Below are 26,055 nucleotides of genomic sequence, written 5' to 3'. Positions count from 1 at the left end.
TACCCTAAGGAAGGTACGGTACTGCGTACCTAGGTAAGGTAAGTAAGCGGGCAGTCGCCATGCCCGACAACGAGGCCAACACCAAGACCAAACAGGTCAGATATCCGCCGCCGTGCCCGTACCAACACAATCCCTCATTTGCAAACCCCGGTCTCTCCTATCCATTCCGCCAACTTGCCGCGCAATCAAGCATTTCCTAACCATCCATGTCGCCATGCCTTTTTGCTCGTCCTCGGTGGCCTAAGCTGAGGCACGCCGTAGACGCCAGCCGGTCCCGAGCTGCCTGCCACCACCACCACCACCACCACCACCGTGCCAGTGGCTGCCCTCCGTCCCTCTCCGCCCGCCCTCGTCCTCGCTGGGCTTTGCTACCTCGGAGATCTCTTGGCTCTGCACTGCAAGTCATTGGTGGAGGGGGGAAGCTACGGCGTGCCGTCACAACGGGAGCAAGGCCAAGCACAATGCACATGGCGATCCCGTCCCCAAGTGGCTTGGGCACAATAATCGGCCGAGAGGCCATTCTGCCCGCTACTCGACCTTCTGCTGAAACGAGACAACCAACGGCGTGTGCCTAGGGAAAGAAAAAAAAAAAAAAAAAAACCCACAGAGATACACCCATCCAAGACATTCTTCTTTTTCTCCTACGGATAGAAGCGACGCCGGGGCTGGACACTCTCTTTCTCTCTGCCCGCTGCTCGCTCACTGGCACACGGCATCCGTAGGTATGTTCGTTGACGAAAAGAAACAAGAAACAGACGTGCATAAACGAAACGGGAATTGGCAACGCTACGACCAGCGGCTCGTCCGAACCATCTGTCACCCTTTCGCACTCACACACACGCACATGAGCTCGCCCTCTTCGCTTAGGCGTCTGTCTTGGGCCCAGAGTCTGTCTGTTGGACACCGATAATTGGCAAACTTCCAAAGGATCTTTTGCGAGCGGAGCCACCTCAGCCCTCCCCTTTACCACGCTAATTAAGGTACGACCCCATGTCAACCAACTGCTAGCGGTCAGCCAGCCAGACATTAGCAACAGTCTCCAGCTGCTGTTTCTCACCATTCGTGCCAACCGTACGCAGTACTCTGTGAGATCTTACAGAACCGATGGCGCAGCAAATCGGACTTTTGCTAGACCCCTTCACAATGGCGTCGCCAGTCCCGTTTCATCCAAAGTCTGCCGTTCAAACTCGACGCCTCGTTTCGTTCGGTTCGTGCTCTCCAGCTCACTCAAATCACTCTGCTGCTCTCGTCGTCTTGCCGCGTCGGAGCACTCTCCGCGGCATCCGGGCTGTTAGATTCTGTCCCGTCACGGCGTCAACAACTTTACCCCCGTCAATCAATCACGCCATGCCTGCCAGGGCAAGGACCCTCCAGTCCCCTCCGATACCCCAGAAAACTTTCCTTCGGTTGCTCTTCGGCGCAGCGCGCTGGGCGTCAGCCAGAGTGCAAATCCAAACGCTTAACGCCGCCCGCTGATCAGCAATCATCATCTCTCAGCATAAGCTTGTCTTGTTAGGCCCGCGGAACTGCCCAGTGTCGCAGTGGATAGCACACTACGGATACCTGGCTGGCCATCGATGACGGTCTTGGTGGTTGTTCATGGCACCAGGCTCGTGTCCAGCGTACGACGCACACCCGCCCCAAAACCCGGTTGCCCGTTTGTGTTTCTAGCGGCGTCGCCCAATCTCTTGGAACTTTCTTGGAAAGCTTGAGTGGACGCCATTCCCGCACCACAGCTGGCGCCCTGTCCTCCAGCTAGCTGCCGCTGAAAGTTCGCCCTGCCCTGCTTCCAGGTGCGCCGAGCAGGCTGTCCAAACGACAACGGGCACCCAAAAGCTTCCGCTGCTGATGAATTGACGTTCGTTCGCAATAGCAACTTCCGTCAGAAACAGGCAGTCTTCCAGAAACATGCGGCAGGGATGATCCGTTGAGCCATCAAAGCACATCCCGTCTCAGAAGAGCAAAGTCAAGGAAAATCACCACAAAACTTCCGTTCACTAGCCGTGCCAACAGCCGCTGATCGATGATAGTCGCCGGCAGTTCCTTATCTGCACCTGAACATCATCATCATGCCCCGTCTGCGATGTGATCATCGGTCAGCGCGACTGTTTGCGTCTTGTCCCGAGCTTTCGCACTTCCAACCCCCTCCCGAGTACCACCACACCCAGGCCTGTCCAAATCCTCCTCCAGCCCACTCACACCTCACGTTATGCCACCTGCTTTTTTATCAAGGTACAAATCATCGACGGCCATGTGCTAATAGACCTAGAAGACGCGCGGGAAAATAATACAACCCAACCATTGACTATTTCTCTCTTTGCTAACCTATGGCACCCAAGCAAACGGGGGGCCCACGGCTCAAACGGCATCTTGCGAACGGTTGTCAATCAAGATCCAGGTACCCAGCCGCTTAGACCCGACGGCACCACCATCTCAATCAAGAAGGTCGCAGAGAGAAAAAAATGGATGCAGAGAAAAGAAAACCACACGGCACACTACAGGGCTCGCAACAATACCCGAGCCGAGAACGCCGACAGAAGGACGGGGACAAACGATTACTATGCTTGCTACCTGGCTTTACGGGTGCTTACACAGCCTCACCGGCTGGGCGACGTGCCCCATCCGCCCCAAGTGGGCTCATCCCCTTCATTAACGCGACCAGCAAACCTTTGCCAAGTTGCCTGACGTTGCGCATTGGAACGATCCCGGGATGGAGTCGATCAAAAAGTTCCCCAGCCTTTCCCCAGCCTTTCCCCAGTCGGTTCAGCCAAGACCTCCAAAAAGACCCCAAGAGCCAAGACTTTTACGAGGTGTCACAACCTCCAGTTGTTCCAGTTGCTGCTCCTGCTTTCCAACATTGGCTGGCCGCTGGCGATCCGAAAACAACCTTGAGGGGTGAAATAGAAATAAACGAGGCTCCGCTCTCGTCCTGTGCACGTTGCGTTGCTGACTGCTTTCACTTGACCGACCATTCGACTTTTGACTTTGAGCTTGCTTGCCTGCTTGTACGCTTGCCTCGGGTCTCGTCAGAAGTCTCAGGCGCTTCTCCCCCCCTGAGTGAGCCGTTATTACGTACGACATGACTGGCTTAGGAGGAAATTGTATACGACTGGTGGGACCTTTGCGCATAGCTACGGCCTACGCTCAGCTCCAGCGCTTGGCGACGTGTTCCAAGCTTCAAGACGATGGGGGCCGCGGCCTGAAGACGAACTTTTGAAATTCTCACACTCGCCGGGTTCCTTTGTAAGAACTTATTGGCATGCAGGCGTGGCACGACCATCGCGAGCCATTCATGGGACCACATATCCTGTCGTGTCTTCTCTACGCGTTCACTTATGACCGTCCCCCATGGAGTCGCAGGTAGGTAAGTAGGTCGCAGCAGCTATGGAACCGGCGTGCGGCTCGAGGAGCCACATCGCGGGCATCAAGCGTTGGCAAAAGCATTGACCTCCCCAAGGATACGGGGTTGTCAAAAGTTCCAGCAAGGAAGGTCCACGAGGCAGAGAGGAAACGCTCTCTCGAACGATGTGCTTTCCTGATCTGATTTGTTTTCAACGACATGGGGGGCTACGCAAAAGTTCGTCGGTGTACAGAGGCCTGGGCCTGTTTTCCGTACATCATTGACTATTCTTGCAAGTCATGACCGCAAGATGTGGGCTGGTAGGTTTGAGCGTTCATGATCGTGACCGCAAAGTTGAAGTCGCGTATCAACGAGACTGTTGAAAGCTGTCTGTCGAGAGTCACCTTCCTTTCTCTTCTCTCGTTCCTCTCCTGAGAGCCTGTTTGATGGCCTTTGGCATGCTACTCTATAGCTATGATGCTCATTAATACCTGAATGGTTTTCAACAATGTTGATTGTGGCCAATACAGACAAGCAGCAAGATCATGTCTTGGTTTACGTTCTGCAACGACCCTCCCGAAACCCCCAACATCAACCTATGGTCCTGAGCGTATGTTCACGATGATGTGAATAGCAAGGAACGTGAGCGAGCTCTAGAGGCTCCATCATGCAAAATGAGAGAGAGGGAGAGAGAGTCTTCGTTGTGTTGACGGGCTGCTATCAATGTATCCGCGGTTTTATGCCACCTCACTGCATTCCATCGTTCCTCTGCCAAAACTCAAGCACAAGCTCGTTCCAGGCGCTGAGAACTCGTTTTCATCAATGCCCCCCCTCTCGCATGAGTTTGGGTGTGTTGTCTCATCCATTACCCTCAGAAAAACCACAGCATCATGGGTTGAAGCATCACCGTCCGTGACATATGTTGCCTCCTCCATTCTATGCGTCTGCGCAACGAAATCCTTCCTAGACACATCCTGTTACATGCAGCATTTGGCCTTCATGAAGAAGGTCGCATCGCGGTCCAAGATCAAATCCTGTTGTGCTCTGGGCAGGTGACAAAAAGTTGCTACTACTCAAAAGGTCATGAACCACAACTCTCCGGAGGCTTGTCATGATACCTAACCCCTCGTCCCTGCGGCCGCTTCCGTTCGCCAAAAGTTCCCACGCCTTGGCACGTTGCAGTAACTACGGGGCCCACAGATTCACATTGCTTTGCCAAAGTGTGCCAAGTCAAGGCGCTCGTCACGATAGCATCAGGCAACCGGAGCAAGGGTATTACTAATTGTCGTCTGTTCTCATTAAAGAACCGTCACAGGACGGATCCTGTGGTTGTTGTTGTTGTTGTGTGTGTGGTCTTGGTATGGTACAGCATCATCACCCAATGCCCGGCCCCCTTCCCCTTTCCTGTCCTATCCATGTCCTTTCCTCCTCCCCTCTCTCTCAAAGGCATAGCAAAAAAAAGGGACGCCAAAACTTTTTGTTGTTCATGCTTCCCCCCTTTCCCCTGTCCCATTCTCCCAGAGTTACCCCTTCCCACTTTGCCAAATATACAGGTTCTCTGCGTCACTACTCAACCCGAGGGCCGAGTTGTAAAGAGAGAAGCGTCGGTGTGCGCCATGGCTGTCCACAAAAACACGGACACATGCCACGAGCGCACCAGATGCAAATGCTAGAAACGCGTACGGCATAACAAAAACATAAGAAATATTGGTGTACAGGAAACGGTGTGAGAAATCCACGCCCTTGCCCTGTGAACTCCTTGCAAAAGAAAAGAAGTGGGATGTAACTTTTCTCTTCCCTTTCTCGTCGGTATCGTTCCGATAGTCGTGAGAGCACTAGTGTCATGGTAAGACTGATAATGAGGATGTTGGTGTGAGGGTGATGTGTGTCATAGTTGATTGGAGGTGGTGGTTGACCTCCATCATCGGGATAAGGTTGTGATAGAGCAAGTACTTGCTTCGTGTTCGTCGGCATTGTCAGTCGGTAGCAGCGATAAGGCTCTCGATGATATAAAGCATCTCAGCCGCCGCCGACCACGTTCCGAGCTTAGTGAAGGTCAGATTTAGGCAGTGGCCTGGGAAGCTCCACGGCCACGGACGCTGCCGCGGCCACGAGCCTGGCCACCGGTGAAGTTTCCACGGGCGTTGCCCTGGCTGCCGGAGCGGTTGCCCTCGAAGCCACCACGGCCACGGCCGCCGGTGGCGTTGCCGCGACCACCTGCAGAGTAGTTGGCGCCACCGTAGGCGGTAGCCTTGGGGCGGCGGGGCTCGACAACGATGTTCTCGCCGTTGACGATGTGGGGGTTGGCAGCAGCGGCAGCCTGATAGCCGGCAGGGGTGGCGAACTCCACGAAGGCGCAGTTCTGTTTGTTCGTTAGTAACAAGCCTTCGCCGACAAGATGCAACGATCTTATACATACCTTCTGACGGTTGATGTCGAAGTAAGTCAGCTCACCGTGGCTGTTCAAGGCCGCACGCAGGTCCTCCGCCTTGACCTTGTCGGTGACGTACTTGACGTAACCCAACGTACCGTTGTCGGCGGGAGCCTGGGAGATGGACTGAGGGCGGTTCTGGCGCTTGGAGTCGGCGCCGACGGACTGCCACTCGGCAGAGGGAGAGGACTCCTTCGCGGCGGGCACCTCGGGCTCCTTAGCGGCGGGGGCGGCAGCGGGCTCCTTGGTGGCGGGGGCGGCGGCAGCAGCAGCAGCAGGGGCGGGAGCCTTGGCCTGCGCAGGTGCAGGAGGAGTGGCAGTCTTGGGGAGGGGAACGGCGGCCTTGGGTCCGACGGCAGCAGCGGCACGGCTGGCCCAAGACATGGGCTTCATGGGGACGGGAGCGGGAGCGGGAGCAGGCTTCTCGGGCTCGGCAGCGGGCGGCTTGCTGGGCGCCGCGACAGGGGTAGGTGAGGGGTCGGCGGGCTTCTCGGGCATCTTGATATCCTCCTCAGCAATTTCCTTTGCGGTGACCTCAGGGTCGACGGTGGGTTCCTCGACCTTGGTCTCGGGGGCCTTGACAGGCTCGGGGGCAGGGGCCTCGACATCGCCGTTGGAGGAAGCGGCATCCTGGGGAACCGCGACCTCCTCCAGTCTCTTGTCGACGACGCTGGGGTCAATGGCGGGGGCGGGAGCCTCCTCGGGGGTCTGCTCGACAACGGGCTCCTCAGGCTTAGCAGCCTCGACAACCTCCTCAGCCGCGGCCTGCTCCTCGGGCTGGGCCTCGGCCTCAGCGACGGCCTCCTCCTCGTCCTCGTCGTTGATGTACCTCAGGATGTCGTTGACAACGAAGTAGCCGGACGGTTGAGGGGCAAGGACGAAGGTCTGAACGAACTTCTTGGGCTCCGCGGACTTGATGGAGCTCTCACCGATGACCTGGATGACGATGTTGTCGAAGGAAGCTTGGGAGTCGACGTTCGTGATTCGGACCTTGCTATTCTGGAAGTCGAGGGACTTGATTCTCTCCTGGATAGCCTGTGGAAGTGTCAAGTCAGTAGCCGATCATCACGTGGTGGGCGTGGGATAAGTGACGTACTTGTCTGCCGACGGAAACATTCGCGACCTCAGCCTCCATTCCGTAAACGAATTGGGAGCGCTTTCCATAGAACAGCTGCAAGTGAAGAGAGTTAGCATCGCGGTTCCGTCGCAAGCGCGGTTGATGGAGTGCCTACGTGAAGCTTATCCGGGTTCTTGCTCAGAGTGGTGTAGTACTGCTCTACGAAGTACCAGCCAACCTCATCCTTGCTGAGGTTGTTGTTGTTACCGGCCGATGCGGCGGCATCGTTCGTAGCGGTGGGGCCTGGAGATGTTTGTTCGACAGCGTCCTTGAACTGGTCCGGATAGGTGTAGTTACCGTTGGTTGCCATGATTGCTTTATGTGTGTGTGAATCTAGAGTTTGACGGCGCAATCGGACCGGAGGAGAGGTGGTCGACGGAGATTATGGTGGGAGGACAGCAGGCGCGAGGGCGAGGCTCGAAGGTTCTGCGGGGCTGCTCGCTTGTTTGCGGGGAGGTCGTTCGCAACGGAATGGCGGATAGGAAAAGACCTGTTTGTTGTTTGACAAGATGTTAGATGTGTGCGGATGGACGGCGCCAATGGCAGGAAGAGGAGATGACGATGGCTCGACAGGAAGGAGCTGAGGGGGGTCGGAGAGGTGGTGGGATAGTGGTGTTTGGCGTACCTCTAATGCGACGGGTCGTAAAGGAAACGCTCAGAACTGACTCGAAGAGAGGTGATGACGGAAACGAGGAGGCCCGGAAAAAGGGTTTTGACGATGGTGCGAGGGGCGGGCTGGAGCGAAGAATGGAGACGCGTGACGGACAGGAAAGCGATGAGCGGAGATAACGTAGCTGGGCGACGTGTGGATGGATGATGGGTGGGAGGGAAGAGGGAAGAAAAAATGAATGTGTACCGTTCGGGACAACCTGGGATAAAACCTAGTTCAGAGAGTGGGTTTTTCGTGTGTGTCTCTGTTTTGAGGTGGGAAATATCTCTCGTCGTCGGGGAGGGTGAGGGGCGACTTAAAGCGGAGTCGTGGTGGAAGAAGTTGCCGTTGAGGTGGGAAGTGGAGGTTTTATTTTTTGCTTCGTTTGCGAAGTGTCGTGAGGAAGGAACAGCTTTTTGGTGGCCTTCCGACTGGACCAGGCGCAACAGGTAGAGATCTATCGAGTTGGTTGGCGCAGGGCAAGCCGCAGGCAAGAAAAAAAACACACGCACACACAATTGCAGGCAGATCACGGCGTGCCCTGTGCTCTCAGGGCCACCGGCGTGGACCGGCCTAGTCTGCCTTTAGCACCGCGGCACCTCACCTCAGGGCCTGCACCGGTTTGGTTTGCCTTGGAGCTGGATGGCCCGTCCAAGTGGGGCTGACGTGCACTGATCCCGATACTTTGGGAAGCTTGCTGGCTACCTGGACCCCAGGCAACAATTTGCTGTTGCATCATGTAGCCGGTCGTCCAGCGAGGTAGCGGGTGGGAAGAAACCTTAGATAAGCAGCGTAGCACGCAAACCGAGCTCTCGGCTGAGCTCCCCAGCTTCACCGGGAATTATGCCATCATCCAAAAGCAGCCGACAACTGCCATTGAGCCATGTCTCGGCCGTCTACATGGTTGCAACTTCGCAATCCGCATCTTGGCTTTCTTCTCCCTGCACGTCTCTCCTTTTCTTTGCCATCCTCCGCTGCCCATCAGCCCGCCTCCGCTGCTGAATACTCACCTGCTGGGGTGTTGTTACAAGGTACCGAGGTAAGGCAGGGAGACGGGGCTAAGCAGCAAGTCAGACGCCAAAGCGGACTTCATCCTTTGTTCTAATTACATCCTCGTGCGACACGCTGCCTTCATCTTCCAAAGTGTTTGTCTATGCCTATGCAATCGTAGTAATACAATGGTGTTTTCTTTCTTGATTCCACTCCAAGCTTGACTCTACCCACATTTTAATCGGTCCATCCAAAAACCTCACTCACGGCTAGGGTGTTGGACCTGACACCGATAAGCGTGATGACGAGCGCGACGAGATCAACGATGAGAAGAAGTGTTGACGCCATCATGAAGCGAGGGCTGAACACTCTGTACAGCATGAGATGCCTCCTGAGCCAGCCGGCCCACATCATTGTCGCCAGAGACTCGACCGCGAAGTAGGCAATGAAGATACCCAGAGCCCGGCTGACGCTCTCAAGAATGCCCTTCCTCTTGGGACCGACCTTCCAGAGCACGATGAGAGGAACAGCGACGACAGCGATGATCTGGCCGCCGAAAGTGTTGAGGGCGACGACGATAGGGGACCAGGGGTATCGGATAGAGAACAGTGGAATGAAAGCGCTGTCCCACTGGATGCTGCTGAGAGCAGCCTGGTGACCCGTCTTGAAGAAGCCGTAGTTGCCGAGGACGCCCAACATGACGGGGCCAATGGCCTCCGTCGTAAGGTTGTTCAGGTCGAGGATCTCAACGAGAGCCATGATCTGCCAGAATAAGAGTGCCAGTGCACCACCTCCCATGGGCTTGGAGAGGAGGATGCAGGCCCCGACGATGTTCATCGGGAGGAGAAGGTATCTGGCGCCGTTGGTGTTGCCGTAGCCGAGGACCGTGATCTGAGTGTTACCGTTCTTGCCAGGTGTCGTGAGGATGGAAACCAAGGGCGGTGCCCACACAAACGCAGTGGTTCCAGCGACAAACACCAGAGCGAGAATGACTTGCGCGAGGTACACTCCTGCCGTCTTGATGGCCTGGGCAGGCAAGCCGGGGATCCATTCGTTGTTGTCAGCGGCATCGAGTACCCAGTAGGCAGCCGACATGAACAGGCCGATGCGGTAGACGTAGCCAATCCAAGCAGGCGCAAGTCCCTCCCAAGACCTTGAGGGTAGGAGAAATGACTTGATGATGGAGGGCAGGATGAGAGCAACAGCAAAGGGGATAGCCAACTGCCAAGTGGCCGAGGTTGACGACGTCGCCGAGGCGTAGTACGTAGAGGTGCAGTACGGCATCTGCTCCTCGCGGCAAAGCTTCGAGAAGGACGCGACTCTGCCCAGGACGACGAAAACAACAGAGTGGTAGATTGCCATCGTACGCTCCCTCATGGTAGGCACCGAGAACGCGGCCAGAACGTTCGCCACGCCAAAGGTGGTGATGAAGAAGAGAAGGATTGAGTCCTCCCAAATGGTGTAAGAGTTCGAGGCAAAGCCAATCGACTGGCTGACAGTGAAGGTCGCGGCGAGCCAGCCCCAGATATTGTTAGGCATGAGGTTCAAGACGGTCTTGCCAAGGCCTGACAGCGAGAAGAGAACACCGATGGCACTTGTGAAAGCAGCACCTGCGATGGCGTAGATGAGGTCGTCGGGCGTGGTGAAGATGGAGTAGACAGTTCCAGCTAGGGCACCGGGAACGGCGCCGAGAATGGCAGTGAGGACGATTTTCTTGTGGGCAGTCTTGTACGATGCGGCGGAGTCGGGCTTGACTCCCTGAAGTTCCAGCTTCTTCTCTGCCAAGTCGAGCTCGAGATCGTCGAGGACGGCGAAATCCTCCTCCTCGTCGCGGGAGGCGTAGACCAGGAGGGTTACGACGCCAGCAGCCATCACAACGATACCGGTGACCATCTTGGGCACATCGAAGCGGGCCCAAAGGTCCTTGCAGATTCGCAGAGTCTCCTCCTGGAACATGTTGAAAAAGCCGTATGCCTCTTGGTAAGACTTCCACTGCCAGGAGCGATCGGCCTTCTTCCAGAGCTGTGACACCTGGCTCGCGGTAGCACTCTTGGTCTGGTCAATGCCACGAGCGGCGAAGTACGAGTCTTGGTAACGCTGGATTCCGGCAGCCGTCATCCGGGACACAGCCGCAAGGTTGTTCCAGTTGTTGCCTTTCCTGCCAGCGAATGCCTCCTCGATGGGGCCTCCCAGGTTGTTGTACGGGATGGGAATGCCCATGAGGATCGCCAGGGTCGGTACGAGGTCGATCTGGTTGACTGGCCTAATCTTCGCCGTGCTGGGTGGCTCTTTGAACTCGGGCTTGGTGCGGCCAAAGAACGGGCGCTTGGAGTACATCCACAGCGCTGCTTCGACCTCATCGTCGCTCTCTCCGCCGTGGTCGCCCTTGCTATCCATACCGTGGTCTCCCATGACGACGAGGAGGGTGTCATCGTCGATCTCGGCAGCAAGCTGGCGGATGAAAGTATCCATCTGCTGGAGCTTGGCTGTCATCGCCGGGTGGTTCGGTCCATATCGGTGTCCCGCATGGTCAACGCCCAGCAAGTGGCCAATGAGAAAATCCCACTTGCCCTTCTCCTCCTTCTTGAGGAGAGGGAAGAGGTGGTCAATCACGCCGTTGTCAACCGTGTGCAGGTCCCAAACGTTGAAGCTGTCGTAGGCCTTGCTTACGTTCGCCTCGAAGTAGCCAGGGAACAGCGACAGCCAAGTGTCGTCTCCAAGGTGCACAATCTTTTTATCAGCGTCCTTCAACTGCATAAGCAGATTGTCCTCGTCGATAGCGTTGCCACCGAAGCTGCTGCCAATGTCGATGAAAGTCGGAAGCGTGCCGGTCGTCAGGCCCTTCAGCCGCTGGAGGGTTGCTGTCGGCGGATCGGCGATGAAGGGCCGCAGGAAAGCGTTCTCGGGGGACTTGACCGCCGTCTCATGCAGGAAAGGGAATGCATTGTGAAATGGGGCGTTGTCGTCTACAGGCACCGTAAAGTCGTATCGCAGCGCGTCGATGAGAATAACGACCGTCTTGTCAAATGACTTTGGGTGCCAGCAACCGCCCTCGACAGTCCCCTGGCCCTTCCAGCTCGACACCAGGTCCAGAGGCGGCGCCGTGCAGTTGGACTTTTCGTCCAGCACCAGTCGCGTCAAGAGGAAGCCGCTCGTGAAGAAGATGATGCCGACGGCGTGTAGCAGCAGCATCCAGGTCCAGAAGCCAACGGTCCACCACCACCTGCGCTCGTACGCGTCTTTGCGCCGGGCCTCAAAGACCTCACGCTGCTTCTCCAGCAACGCCAACCTCTCCTTCTCGGCCTGTATCTCTTCGGGCGTCCGACTTGCCTCCTCGAGCTCCTTCTGCTTCTTTGCTCGGGCGTATTGCTCGGCGATCGCCTTGTAATCGGCGGCCGGCGGTCCGGCCGCTTTCGATTTCGGAGTCTTTTGTTGCTGGGGCATCGTGGGACAGGTTCGGATGAACTCGGGTGATTGGTTGGTGTACAAATATAAAAAGGAAAAAGGAAAAGAAAAGGGATGCGAATCAAGGTTGGCACTCGCTGGCCATTGGACTACGGGAAGCTGGAGCAGCCCCGGTTGAAAGCGTTGTTGTATGCTGCTTGTGGACGCGCAGCTTGGAGGCGAGGTGTCGACTTGCTGAAGAGCTCAAAATTCCAGGTGCATTATGTTCCGGGCGGCCGCACCGGCAGTGACGCGGGTCCAGCTTTGGTGGGGCGGACGGCGTTCCTCAGGGACCAAGGATCTTGCACCTCGGCGACGAACCAGTGAGAGGCCCCGGATTGAAGGTCATCAAGGTGCGGCACTCCCATTACACTAAAGCGCACAATAGCTTCTCCAGTCGATGTCAAGCGATTTCGAATTTAATTTGGGAATGGGAATTAATCAATTATTTTCTATCTCACCATACATCGGCTGTGAGAAAAGCAAGAGAAATCCCAGGTGGTTTTGGTGGTTCTGTGTGTTACTAATAAGCTCAGGTGAGGCCAATTCGTCGCATAGTCATGCTTTTCTAGGCTGCAAAGGCCAACACCCAACGCGGCCTAGGGATACTGGATGCGTGTAATGAACTGAGGACGTGGTCCGCGCCCTATCAAGATATGTGTTTGTGTGTATATGCTTACACGGTGTCTTATTAAGAGGCCTCTTGGATGAGATTCACCGCCTGGAGTCGCGATGCCTGTGACTGTGATAATCACGATCCCTATCCCTCTCCCGGTCTCTGTCCCGATGCGAGTAACGATCTCTGTCCTCGCGATCCCTTTCTCTGTCCCGGTCTCGCTCGTCCCTGTAGCTCTCTCCCCTCCGCTCCTTGCGCTCGGTACGTCGCTTCTCCTCGTCTCGACGGTACTCGTCCAGTCTCGGCCGGCCACTCTTCTTCTTCCCGCCGTGGTTCCACTGGCCCAGATCCTCCGCGCCTTCTAGCTTCTTCGCGCCGAGGCCGAGCTGATTCTGGCGCCTCTCCGTCGGCCTCTTCTTATTTGGGCCACGCATTTTGCCATCCCATCCCATGCCGCGCAGCAGTGCCGCGCCAAACTCTCCGTCGGGAATCGCATCGTAGTCTGCGAGCGTCGAATCCTCGCCCACATGTTTCAGATCAGCGAGGTATGCGTCTTCCTCGGTCGCCTCAATGACCATCTCCTCCTCGGGCCGCTTCTTCCCCAGAAGAGCGTCCATTGCATCGTCGTCTGCTGTTCTCGGGGCCTGTTTGACTTGCGCCTCCTCAGACCGCCTGTCGTCTTCCTCGCGCCGTCGAGAATCGTTCTCAGTCGCCTCCTCGCTGGTCTTGCGCTTCTTGACGGTCAGGCCCCATTGTATCTCCTTGTCCGCATCTGCCGGTTCCGTCTCAGCATCCTGCTTGCTTTCACGCTGTGCTTGCGCCTCGGCTGGCAGCAGATTCTTCCCGCCTCTTCGCCCGCGCAGCTCGTCCTTCCAGTTACGGTTGCTCTGGCTCTTGATGACCAACTCGCGAGGCCTCTTCTCCTTCTTCTCCCTCTCGCCGCCGAACTCTGTGATGGCCTCGTGCCGCCCGCGGTGGTCGCGCTCGCCGTCCGAATCCGAGTCGAAGCCGTGGTTCAGCGCGTTCGTACGCGATCTCTTGCCCAGTGATGACGGAGGCTCTGGTCGTGAGGATTTCTTGTTGTTTTGGGATTTCGAGGCTGACGAGCCGCCGAAGCTGATCGCGATCCTAGGCGCCTTTGAGCTGTCGGACATGGTTGCGGGCAGCGGGTGGCCGGATCCTTTTTGTGCTTTTCTAGGGTGAGTTGCTGGTGTTGAAGGCTGGTTCACAAAAGCGCACTGGCTCAGGTTCAACTTTCTCGGGAGGTACGTCAACATGCAGGGATGCGGGTCGGTGTCTTATGTAAGGTGGGGCCCTTTTTACAGCAGATCATCTACAACGACACAGGACAGCTCTATCTAGTGTCATGCCACTACTCTTGACGCCTCCTCTACTTCTTTAACCATGTAACGCTACATTCCTCACAATGATTTTGTTGTTTTGGGTCAGCCTGCTTAGAAGGCAAAGACCTGGTCCTCGAGCTTGCTGACGGGGCGAGCCTTCTTGAAACCCAGGCTCTCCGTAGCCTTCTTGAGACCGCTGACCATGGGCGGGGGGCCGCAGAGCAGGATCTTGACATCGTCGGCCGGCTTGGGCAGGAGCTCCTGTGATGCTTGTTAGTTCTGCCGGTGGCATCAGACATCGCAAGGCAACTTACGGTGATCATGTCGGCGGTGACGTAGCCAACGCCACCGGTCCAGCCCTGAGGGGGCTTGTCCAGGACGTAGTGCACGCGGAAGCCGCTGTCCTCCTTGGCGAGAGCATCGAGGTCCTCCTTGAGGAGAATATCCTGGGGCGTGACGTTGGCGAAGATGAGGTCGATCTGGGTCTTGTCACCTGCGGCACGGCCACGAATGACAGCACGGATGATCTGGAGCATGGGGGTGATACCGGTGCCTCCGGCGATCATGCCAAAGTGACGGACCATGTTCGGGGTGTAGACGAAGGCACCCTTGGGACCCTTGACCTTGAGCGTCTGGCCAACCTTGAGGGAGGCCATGTGCTTGGAGATGTTGCCGGTGGGGTAGGACTTGATCAGGAGGTCAAAGTAGCCGGGCTGGTGGTCGCCAGAGATGGGAGTGTAGGAGCGCACGATCTCCTTGGAGGTGCCATCGGGCTGGGGGCAGTTGGCGCCGATGGAGATGTGCTGGCCGATGGGAAGGCCAAGAACACTCTTCTCGGAGGGGAGGCCGAACCGGTAGCTAAGGAAGCTGTTAGCTACATGGCCCAGCTCCGGGCGATTGCGGCGACTTACATGGCAGTGTTGTGGGAGAGGATGGTCTTCTCCTTGAGCTCAAAGTCCTGGAAGACATCCGGCTTGAGGACCTTCTTGATTTCTGCGCGGGGTGGGGTCAGCGAGGCAATTCCGAGCAGCTCCGAGAGGGCCCGAACGTACGCATAGAGTTGAACTTCCACGCAGCGAGCGCAAGCGTCAGCGGAATGGCGTAGATGAGCCATTCGCTCTTGACAATCGTCACCCCGAGGACGAGAAGTCCGGCGGGGATGTAGATGTTGTCAAAGTAGGCACGGGAGGTCAGCGAGTCGGCCATCTTGAAGTCGGCGGCGGTTCCGGGAGCTGTCGGCTCCACAGGAGGTGTACGGGGAAGCTAGTTCGGGGGGGCCTCGATCTGATCTGGAGAAGAAAAGGACACAGTCAGTTTCACATGTCTTTGGGCCTCGGGCAAGGTCGAGGGCGTGCACTGACTGAGAGGACAGCTGCGGTGACAGAACTGTCGCAGTCAATTGAGTGAAAGGGGGACGCTGAGCGGAAGGTAGTCAGGGTGTGCGAGCGTGCAACCAGATATCGTAAGATCGCGATGTGGGACAGCCCCTCCACCAATTTTCTGTTGAGTTGCCGAGTTTCTGCCAGCCCTCCAACGGCGGGCGGTCAAGCTTTTTTCGCAGCGATTGCGAGCGTCGGCGGTGCGGAGGCCGGAGACGGGACGCGATTTTGAACCGCATTTGGCAAAATAATCCGACCACTTTGCAGTGGCCGCCCCCGACCTCGGGTTCGCGAAACCTTGAGATGCGTCAGTGGCTTGCAGCTTCGGTACCGCAAAATACGTGGCTGTGCGAGCTATGCGAGTGGCTTGGCTTGACGACTTCAGCCACACCCAGCGCGACGCCACATTACCCCAGGTCAGAGGCGCGATCAACATGAAGATCAACACGGCTGGCAGAACCGAGGACGCCGAGCTACAGGAGCTCTTCCTCTGTTAATCCATCGTCGTACTCGCCTCGATGCTAATCACATATGATATTGGGCACAACCGAGGTTCAGCATTCATGATATCATAATCATGTTCTGCAACCCCTTGCGACGCATCACCTCGAAGGAACCAGTACGAGAACCAATGTCTGCGCATTGCACGATGAATCCCGGGCGAACCGACGACCGGCCCTGTTCAGTGGCATGATTGCTGATTTCCACTGAGCCTCAGGCCGCAGGGCAGATTGCGGAGAGTCTCGGCACACCCGCCGAATGGTGAAATCAGACATGTCAAGCTGCTGCATGCAAGTTGGCTGGCGCTGAGGACGGCGACGTCATAGTTCCGCGAGGCTGCCACTGAAGCCTCCAAAGTCGAGCTGTCAACTGCGTTTCGAAAGTCACGAAAAGTCAACTGCACATGGAGGCTGCCCTGCTAATGTCCTGCTCGGACCCGAGGATCCGGTCCGTTCGAGCTACCATTGAAGGGGTACAGTAGTTCGTTGGCTTTAGCCCGGCGCGAGTCGCCAGTCTACTAGGTGTCGATCGATCAAAAGCGCACTCATCGAGCCGTGACATCACCATGGCTGTTGACGCGACAGTAACACGAAAGTCGGAACACGTCCCTAGCGGCAAGCAGCTAGGCATTCTAGTGACAGACGCCGGCAGTGCGGAAGCATAAGAGGATTCAGGCAGGAATGCTGCTGCTACAGGTATGCAAGAAAAACCGCGTGGGTTGTTGGTGAGGGATTCGTACGAGACGGGGGAGCCGGCCGGAAACATAGCTTGGAACCGACAAGCGTTCCACGCGTAGGAGTGTGGTGGCATTCTGCAACGGATTCAACCTATGACACCTTTTGTTCCCAGTGAAGAGCATCTGTCGACGACTTGGACTGGAAACGGGGTAAAATAAACTCGGTTTGAGGTAGGACGGCACCGTCGTACGGGCAAGACAACGAGTCGAGCTGCGTGGGATAAATGGGTCTTGGCCGATAGCGGTTGTTGAATGAGACCGGCCGAACAGACGAGCGGTGCCGGATGTCCCCGCTTTTGGCGCCATGTCAGGTCGTTCAAGGCGCCCGTCGGGACTGGGAACGGGGGGGCCGTGCCCATGGTGGAAGGGGGAAACGTGCCAGAGATGCGGTGCCTCTGAACTCAGTACGGATACACTTGTACGCTTGGTTGTCGCGAACAGAACACGGGGTGTAATTCGTACGAGATGGTGAATCCCATGCCGCACTATTGTCGAGAGCGAGTCGTGTCTTCGAGCGCGTGCATATGGCTATTATCTCCTATGTCCCCTTGATCTGCAGCTAGAGAGAGACCCTGAGAACCCTGAGGAGTTGAGACCAAGTTAAGCCGGATGGATGGATATTAGATGGATAACTCATGCCGCGCCCAGGGCAGCTAACGCGCACAAGTCCGGCTCATTTCCAGAAACACCGGGTCACTCTTTTGATTAAATGCGCTTGGCTGAGGCGGACGAGCGAGCGACGCGACGCGGGCTGGAGGATGGAATTGCGCTCTCAACTCGAGGCGAGAGCTCCTTGCGAGGAAAGGATTTGGCGAGCGAGTGGCGCATAATTGTGCGGCAGTGGCTTTTCCCATCAATGATCCCTGGTCCTGTCGGCGATCAGAGACAAGTCGCAATCTTGTCAAGTTGCCTCCCAGTCCACACTGAAGCGAACCCCCCAAATTCCTTATCCTCCTCCCCCCCCCCCCCCCCCCCCCCCCCCCAAATTTGGCCGATGCGGGTTGGTTTCACATTTTTCTCGTAGGCTTGGTCGTTCAGACGATCGCGTTGCCGCTGGGCATCCCATTCCTTGGACTTGGGAAATTGGGGGTTCGCTGTGCGCATCCTTGGTGTTCCGCAGAGGGACGTGCTACCGTACCCTTTTTTTCTTGCCCTTCCCACGCTCACGGTTTTACATGTCTGAGCCAAGTTGGAACCGGTCTCATGGCATGATGACATTTGACGTTGACGTTTGGCAGCCACACCGATAGCTCCGGCTGACTGGTGTCTTGTGTGTCTTGTGTCTGTCGTCGGTTGTTGTGCCGACATTCTTGTCTCTCGTGCTCGTTCTCGGTACGGCGGCATGCGGCATATCACTGCACTGGAAAAACCGCCCTTGACCTCTTGGAGACTCTTGCATCTGTATGAGCACAGAAATGGCCGGTCGGTGCGCGCTGCAAGCCGTGGACAAATGAAGGGTCCCCCAAGACCCCTCCTCGTATCCGTATAAAACGGGGCTGACAGGCGGCCCGGGCAAAGAGAGCATGGGATCTTGTGAGCGTCTGCCTTCTTACATCTCATTCCCTGGCATTAAAAGTCTATTCAGAGACACGAGATCTCGGTGCTCGCGGCTGTTGCCAACTGAGAAATCGCCGAGCGTCCGTAGACGAAGATTCAACGCAGGGCGCGGATGAGGCCGTAGCCGGGACTCTCGGCGGCTGAGAGAAGGAAGGAATGGGACAAATGCAAAGGAGGACATACAGTACATATTAGTCCATACATAGTCGGCAAAATTGAGGCAATCTTGGAGACGTCGAGGTTGACCGGGGCCTCCCCCATTTCGCCAGATATTGAAAGTGGCTTGAAACGACCCTTATTTTCGGACAGACCGGGCTCTTAGTTTCTCCACGGGGGCCCGGGAGGCTCAAAACTCGGCGAAAAGCAACACTCGGTAATGTCATGGAAGAAAGAAGAATGAAAGTAGCGAGAGCAAAATGAAAGCAGGGTGGGGGATCCCTCGCTATCAAATCAATCGGTGATCGCGATGGAGAGTGAAAATCAGAGGTGATTCGTGAAGGACGAAGGGGCCTTCCAAGAGCGACCACGGCAGGGCTTGGCGCTAGTGCGGGCAGTGGTCTGCAGCAGGGAATTGGAGCTACCGAGCCAGTCAGAGCGATAGGAAGCTGTCCGCGGCATCCATTCTGGCAGTGGCACTAACACCCCAGCGGAAGGAAGAAGGATACGCGGCATGGACGGCGAAGCAGGAAGAAGCAGAAGACGGCCGAGAAGACTGGGAGCGGCGTGCTGTGTTGTGTTGTGTCGACTGCCGTGTAAGGATTACTATGCGGTATGGGTGCCGTACAGACAGACTATGACCTAGTTTGCAAGTAGACACGAGGCACAGCCATAGCACGAGTTGCGTACGCAGCTGAGTCTTGCATGTCGTCGACCTGTAGCGTAGCAACAACCCACGTCGCTGGCGCGGCATTGGTGCTGGAGCTGCAATGCTTGTGGGTTTTCTAGTGGAAATGCTTGGCTGGGAGTGGGAATTGGGGGACGGCGATGGAAGATGCTAGCGCCAGTCCAGTCAAGCATCGCAGGCTGCGGACAGTGAGGCGACGCGCCATATCCAGCGACGATGACATGGAAGATATGCACCTCAGAGAATCAGAGCTGGAGGCCACAATTGACCCAGGTGGTCCACATGCCTTGGCGGCCATGATCCACGCAAAACGTGCATAATGGTGGGCGACAACGGGTGTTTGGTACGTGTTTCTCACCTTCTGGTACCTAAGGTAGGTACGACAGACGGCGGGTCCAGAGAAATCACGATATATTAAAGAAATGGACAGAATGGGAGACGGGTAGCGAAAGACTAAGCGTACAATCTACTTGAAGTACATTACATGCATGCCTAGTACAAAAGCACAAACGAAACAGAGCGCTGAGTGAGCCCCAGTATATCCGTCGTCCCTTCAGCTGCCGTGGAAACCAGATATCCATGTCCATCTGAAAGACGAGGGAGCGGGATTCCGCAAAAGCAGATGGGAAAGACCATGTCCGCCCCCTCGGGCATCTCCTTTGCATGGTGCACGTTGGGCGGGCTTGATGCGGCGGCACCAAGTAATTACCTACCTTACTCTGTAGTACTGCGGTAAACACCTCGTCCAATTCCACGACTGCAAGCCCAAGGCTAAGTGCAATACTACTACTTAAACTGCTGCATAGGATGTACTATGTAGTGAGTGCAAGTGCAAGTGCAAGTGAAAGTGCATGTGTCCCATCCAACACCAACACCACCAACACCAACACCAGGAACCCCGCGCAGGTCTCATTGGGCCACCTGCTTTCGGGACAAAAACAGGATGTGCATCGATAACATCATAGCTGCATCAAGCCTGGCCTGTAACCTTCTCAATCCCATGCCCGCTATCCACTGCGACCCTGTCCCCTGCCATGCCGTGCCAGGCCATGCTCCTTGCACACTGGACTGAGGTGCTCTTCCCTGCCCTTGCCTTTGCCTGCACTCACCTCAGGGCAGTGACCAGTCTTCGCCGCCCACTGCACTGCTGCCCTCCACCTCCCTCTCCACCCCCAAAAAAAACAACAGCTGCTGGGTGTAGCCTGTCATCCCTTTTGCTGGTTGCTTTCTGCCCGGCGAACACCATCTTGATCCCGTCATTGATCATTTCCATACCAACCTGAACTATCCTGACCCTGCCTAACAACTTGCCCGGCCTTTTACCTTTCACATCGTCTGCCTCTGCCTTTCTTCTCACATTGCCTCATCTCACTTCCTCACCACTTTTTACCTTACCTTAACCTTCTTGGCTGGCCCTGCAATACCTAGTGTGTACTGCGTAGTCCCCTACCTTTGGTACACACGCAATCCCTTCCGGACTTTTTTGGTCTGATCTGATCTGATCTCATTGTCACCATCACCTAACCCGACTCGCCGCGCGCGCGTGTGTCTGTCTCGCTCCTCCCAACTCCGGTCTTGCAGCACCACGACGTCTTGGTCTCGGTCTCATTCTCTGGTCTACACTACACTACCTCGACAGAACTGACGTCCGCACCCACCCACCCAATCATCCGAATTTACACACCAGACGCCCCTCCGTTGCTACCCTCCTTCACGCATATTCCCTTGTCTTCCAAGCAAGCTAGCTAGCTCGTCGGACCTCTACTGCACTCCGACCCTCTCCAAACGGCTATTCCTTGCTCACCTCCATCCACTCAGGCACAAGTCCTGACGGGCAAGATAGACATCTGAGAGACCCTTATTACCACCCCTCCGCCATCCACACCTCCTTTTGTACCCTCTTCTTGCCCCCCCCCCCCCCCCCCCCCCCCCTCTCTTCTTGATACCTCTCCTGTTGTCCTCGATCTCGAATTTTTACCTCTCTTCTCTTATCCAGCAACCCTTCGCTTCCCTGTCTCGTTGACAGAGACACCACCGCTTCTCTCCCCGCCCACGTCTGCTGTCGATTTGTATAAGCGCCCGAACACGCCAATTGACCTCGACGACCTGCGTGCTTGACGACGTTACATGGCCCGATAAGTCCATACTCGACCTTCACGGCCTCGTAGGCCTGGCCAGGCCGAGCTTTTCAACAACGACGGTGGAATAGACGGGGCTCGGTCCCTTTTGATTTGCTGCACGCCAACTATGTCAACCAGAGAATCTGTCGCCAGCCGACAGTCAGTGCTGCCTACCATTCAGACGACACATCATGGCGACTCCAAGAGCCCGAGCAAGTCGGAAATGCGCAGCGTGTCGACGCCGTCGCTGGGAGGAAAACGGCGCAGTTTCTTAGCAAAGACCTTCAGGAAGGTCAGCAGCAGTGCATCTTCGACAGACCTTGCCTCAATGGCCGAATCATCCAGCACCACCTCGAATGCGCAAACCCGCCGAGTGCTTCACAAGAACAACGGATCCGGCGGCTCAAATTCCTCGTCCATTTTCTATCGCCTGAACCGCAGAGCGTCCAAGGACTCGTCTGCAAGCTCACACATGTCGGAGGAGACGCCGACGTTTCTCAGCCCGAACCCGCCGTCTAATCCCGTCATTACAATCCTCAAACATGGAGCACTCAAGACCGACGCCAGGTTGTGGAAGTCCCGCGCCGAGTACATCGTCTTGACCGAAACTCACCTCGTCAAGTTTAACAGCGCCGAAGCGGCGAGAGCTAACTTTAACGAGCTGGCACCGCCCTCGGGGCGTCTCAAGCGATCGTCGACGTCGTCTACATTGAGTGCAGATGGTTCATCGGGTGACGGCCGCGTTGAGATTCCGCTGTGCAAAATTGTCAACATCTTCAATGAGGAGGGTGTGAGTCCTCACTTTGGGCTGGACGTGTGGTGGTCAGAAACTTCGCCCATGGTATCGTGGGCATGCACGAAGTTGTTTTTTGGCCTGCCCGCAGAGCGCGAAGATTGGATGAACGAGATACGCCGCGCTATCCGTGAATCCGTGGGTTCGACCGTTGTGCCCAAAGGCATTGTTGCTCCCAATGTCCAGTCCGCCATCCACCAAATCGTTGCCAAAGAAGAGCCCTCTTGCCGCGGGCTGCCTCTGGATATTTTCCCAGTGGTTCAGCGCACAACCCTCCTCAGTTCCAAGGCCGACAACCCTGAGACCTCCAAGAAGTTTCGTGACGGATCATCCCATTACCTGCTCCTTGGCCAGAACAAGTGCTATTTCGTCCGAGTAGCGAGGACTTCAGTTTACAAGGCACCGCAAGATATTGAGATCAATACCATAGTATTTGGTCTTACGTCCCTGGTCCGTTTGAAAGCCACCATGAGCCACCATGAAGAGCGATTTGTCCTTGGATTCCGGTATGTGCTCGGTCTCGCAACTGCCCAATGTGACCTATGACAAACTAACATGAAACAGCCTACCCTGTGAGGCCGAGAAGCGGCTTGAGTTGGCCAGTCGCTGGTACAGAGAAATCGTCATGACATTCATGAAGGCAGACCGCGCAGTAAAGCCCGCCTGGCCTCAGCATATGCAACGGGACATTTTCGACATTAGGGGCCTCACAGCCCAGCTTCTGCTGCCCTCAGGGCAGGATTTCGGTGGCCTTAAGAGAACTCTTGAGGCTTATTGCGCCACGTTCCGCTGCCCACCTCCGGAGTGGACTGTGAACTGGAAGTGCGAACGCCGAGAGCACTGCCCCGAGTTCCGCCTGCTCCCTTCCAAGGACGGCGGATACACCCCGCTGCAGCTGCTGGCCGTGTTCAAATCCCTCCGATACAACGACTATTTCAAGGCACTTTCCTTCCGTGACGTTGACTTGGCACCCCTCTGCGGCCTGACAGATCACCCAGGATTCGAAGAGTCAATAGCAGATGTTTCTCGGGATGGTGAGTCACCACGCGCACTCCACAAGAATCCCGCACTAACTTTCTCAGGTCTCGTGATCGATGGCGTACACAAGGACATCATCAAGTCTGCCCCTCTTCTGTCTCAGGAAGTCCACGCGGTTGCCTTCACGTCTGGATCAATACGCAAGATTGATCTCACAAACGTCCTGGCATCACAGAACATTGTCGGCGTGTCGCGCACTCGAGCTGGATCCAAGAAGGAGCCCGAGGTCGTCCGTCCCATTCTGTTGCTCCTGAGAACTGGCAGCAGCCATTGTGACACTCTTCTGGTGGGAGGGAACCCTCTCACCGCCGCTGAGGTTACTGATCTTGGTAAGCGACTCGTGTGAACGGGGCCTGTGCATAGCTGACCATAGTGTAGTCGACGTCTTGCACATTCCCGACATCCTGAGAGAGCTGGACATTTCCAGATGCAACCTGGACGAGAGAAGCCTGGAAGAAATCTGGGACGCACTCCCTTCTCAAGGATACAGGCTGGAAGCACTGAACACCTCTCGAAACATTGGCCATGTCGACCACATGGTTGTCAAGAGCAGCTTATCGCACTTCGCCTGTCTCCGCAAGCTCAGCGTTGCCGGCAACTGCCTAAGCCAGTTCACAGATCCCATCTTCTTCGAGGAAACGATCATGAGCTGGGGTCTGGAGGAGCTGGACCTCTCAAACATGCACGTAAGTTTGTCCGGCATCACAAGAATTCGTTGATAAAAGCTCACACTTCGTAGCTTAACAATGCCACCCTGGACATTCTCGCGGGCTACCTGCTCTCGCAGGAATCTGCTTACCTACGTAGGCTCGATCTCAACGGTTGCGGCCTGTCCGGTTCGCAAATCGCCCTTCTCTTCCGCAGCATGGGTCAGGGCAGAGAGATCGTATGCTCCATCAACGGCAACTACGTTGAAAACGGCATGGAGGACTTGTCATCTGCGATCGCATACAACTTTGGACCCACGTCGTTATTCATGGACATGATTGAGTTCCGGGATGAGGAAAACTATATCACGATCATCAAGTCGCTCTCGGTCAACAGGTCAATCCGACTGCTGAGTTTGGTCGGCACGTCGACCCCTGGACAAGTCAGCGAAGAGACTTGTCAGGCAGTCTCGGACTTCTTCGCTACCAACGAATCAATCCAGTACCTCGACTTGTCCGGATTTTCGGCCAAGTTGGATGAGGGTCAACTCGGACTAGGCTTCTCTCGCGCCCTCTCGGGTCTCGCCAGCAACAAGACGCTGCTCCACCTCCGAATCCGCAACCAAAAGCTCAACATGAACATTGGAGATTTGGCAGAGGCAATTCACATGAACCAGACCCTGCGCACGCTCGATGTGCAAGAGAACAGCTTCAACTTGTCAAACCTGTCTCACATGGTGAGAAGTCTCGAACAGAACACGTCTATCCAGGAGTTCTGCCCGTTTTCCAAGACCGAGCTGAACCGCGCCATCAAGTCGAGCGTTCAAAACGTCGGCATGCCGACCGGGCCCCAGGCAGTCAAGAATCGTCGCGCTTCCAAGGTGCTCTCAAAGGCCACCTTTGAGAGCTTCGCCATGGAGATGGACCGGAACAATGCCCTGATGCAGAACCTCAAGGAGGAATGGACCACTAAGTCGGCGCAGATTGACAGGATCCTCGAGAGGAATCGCACCCTGGCATACGAGGTCGAGATGGCTCGTCTGCAGTGGGAGATGCCGGAGGACCCCGAGCTGGAGTGGATCGCCTATGATCTCAGCATCATCTTTGGTGGACTCGCCGCCAAGGTCATGAAGAAGCGCCCCGCGCCCAATCCCATGGACACCCCGGGCTTCCGCGGAAGCATGCTGGCGGCGGGATACCGCGGCAGCATGATGTTCGGCACCAGCACTCCGCCGATGGAGCAATGGGAAGACTACAGCCTGAAGGCCGCGCCGCACCACGTATCCTCCGAGGAGGTTATGGACAGCCCCGCGACGGAACACGCCAGTGGCTCCTCCGCCCTGCCGACACCCCCCGAATGGGCTCCCAGTGAAAGTCCTGCCAAAGAGTACGCCATGTCTTCCAGCCTGCCGAGCACCCATAGCGACCCCCGCATCATGGAGGAAGGCATCGGCGACTTTGATCTCGACACACTCAAGTACATGATTCAACACGGATTCAACCTCGACGAACCGACGCAAGCGCAGCCCCAAGACGTCGGCAGGAGGCCGGGGACTTCCGTGTCTACCACGAGACTCGACTGAACAAGAAAGTAAAACGAATCAAATCACACGCAAAAAAACATGAAAGAAACGCAGAAAAGGAAATGAAAAAACGAAACACGGGGATGGTGATCGGACCCCATCATCACTTTTATTTTTTGAACACAAACTCTATCTTAGACATCAAGCGACGGCAACCGATCTCTTTTTTTTGTTTATTCGGGGGCTATCTTATGGTCATCATGGCGTTTCAAAGAGACACTCTTATCATCATCATCATCATTATTATTATTACCGAGGGATTGATACCCAGACTCGCTGGAAGTATTGGATGCGTTGGGAATTACATTGCTTTGGCGTTTAAAGGTCCGCTCGCTTGGAAAGAAGAACGCCCTTGGTTATGGGGGCAATAGTGTATAGGATGCTGTCCGAGGTGGTGTTTGGATTGATAGTTAGGGCTCTCCTGTTTAATACATAATTTGTGAGAGACATCCTGCGATTGGTGTTCAGCATGACCTTTGAGTGATTTGTGAGTGGCTTTGCGTGGCACGTCGACGTGGGAAGGTGCCTTGGTTGTTGAAGTCTGGAATATTACCATTCATTCTGCTTGCAAACAGAGCAAAGTCTCATCATGTCATTCAATCTCAACCTCAACGTCAACACGCAGCTTCGGACAGCTGCATGCACGGCGGCTCGACAGCCGGGCCCCACTCGGAGCCGAATGTGGTTGACCAATACCCGCGCTGGCGCCGTGGGGGCGGCATGCTCGGTGCAGGTCGAATGTGTCAGATTGGCGCTGTGCTCGAGGCTGAGAGGTTTCACTCCGCAACGGACCGCCCGTTATTGCTCGAATCCCTGGTAATATGTAAAGCGCAGGCGGCACGAGCATGCCGATGCCTCTTGTGCTTTGCCGCCATCTCCCTGCGGCAGGCAGCCGACGTGTCCAGACTCTTATGCGCGGTATGAACA

The 26,055-nt window shown here is 56.0% G+C and overlaps 5 protein-coding genes across 5 annotated transcripts; 1 reads left to right on the top strand and 4 right to left on the bottom strand.

Moving 5' to 3' along the window:
- Window positions 1-5,402: 5,402 nt before the first annotated feature.
- Window positions 5,403-7,198, bottom strand: nxt3 (putative G3BP-like protein; the record flags this gene model as incomplete). Its single annotated transcript, XM_036633161.1, has 4 exons — window positions 5,403-5,702; window positions 5,760-6,806; window positions 6,868-6,942; window positions 7,004-7,198. The coding sequence occupies 4 exons, from the start codon at window positions 7,196-7,198 to the stop codon at window positions 5,403-5,405; spliced, it is 1,617 nt and encodes a 538-aa protein (XP_036501967.1).
- A 1,566-nt stretch (window positions 7,199-8,764) lies between these two features.
- On the bottom strand, window positions 8,765-11,971 carry GPI13 (GPI ethanolamine phosphate transferase 3; the record flags this gene model as incomplete). The annotated part of the gene is made up of 1 exon (XM_036633160.1): window positions 8,765-11,971. The coding sequence occupies one exon, from the start codon at window positions 11,969-11,971 to the stop codon at window positions 8,765-8,767; it is 3,207 nt and encodes a 1,068-aa protein (XP_036501965.1).
- Window positions 11,972-12,685: 714 nt separating this feature from the next.
- Window positions 12,686-13,741, bottom strand: SPP2 (Pre-mRNA-splicing factor SPP2; the record flags this gene model as incomplete). The annotated part of the gene is made up of 1 exon (XM_036633159.1): window positions 12,686-13,741. The coding sequence occupies one exon, from the start codon at window positions 13,739-13,741 to the stop codon at window positions 12,686-12,688; it is 1,056 nt and encodes a 351-aa protein (XP_036501244.1).
- Window positions 13,742-14,041: 300 nt separating this feature from the next.
- CBR1-0 (NADH-cytochrome b5 reductase 1) lies at window positions 14,042-15,136 on the bottom strand (the record flags this gene model as incomplete). Its single annotated transcript, XM_036633158.1, has 4 exons — window positions 14,042-14,191; window positions 14,245-14,788; window positions 14,842-14,923; window positions 14,983-15,136. The coding sequence occupies 4 exons, from the start codon at window positions 15,134-15,136 to the stop codon at window positions 14,042-14,044; spliced, it is 930 nt and encodes a 309-aa protein (XP_036500990.1).
- A 6,058-nt stretch (window positions 15,137-21,194) lies between these two features.
- On the top strand, window positions 21,195-25,128 carry CGCS363_v001308 (uncharacterized protein; the record flags this gene model as incomplete). Its single annotated transcript, XM_036633157.1, has 5 exons — window positions 21,195-22,366; window positions 22,425-22,894; window positions 22,943-23,227; window positions 23,277-23,584; window positions 23,638-25,128. 5 exons carry the CDS (start codon window positions 21,195-21,197, stop codon window positions 25,126-25,128), a joined length of 3,726 nt encoding a protein of 1,241 aa, XP_036500989.1.
- Between the last annotated feature and the right edge of the window lie 927 nt (window positions 25,129-26,055).

This window comes from Colletotrichum siamense (genome assembly GCF_013390195.1).
Source record: "Colletotrichum siamense strain Cg363 chromosome Unknown KSG_Cg363_contig01, whole genome shotgun sequence".
NCBI classification, from domain to species: Eukaryota; Fungi; Ascomycota; class Sordariomycetes; order Glomerellales; family Glomerellaceae; genus Colletotrichum; species Colletotrichum siamense.
This window is presented reverse-complemented; position numbering and strand designations above follow the sequence as displayed.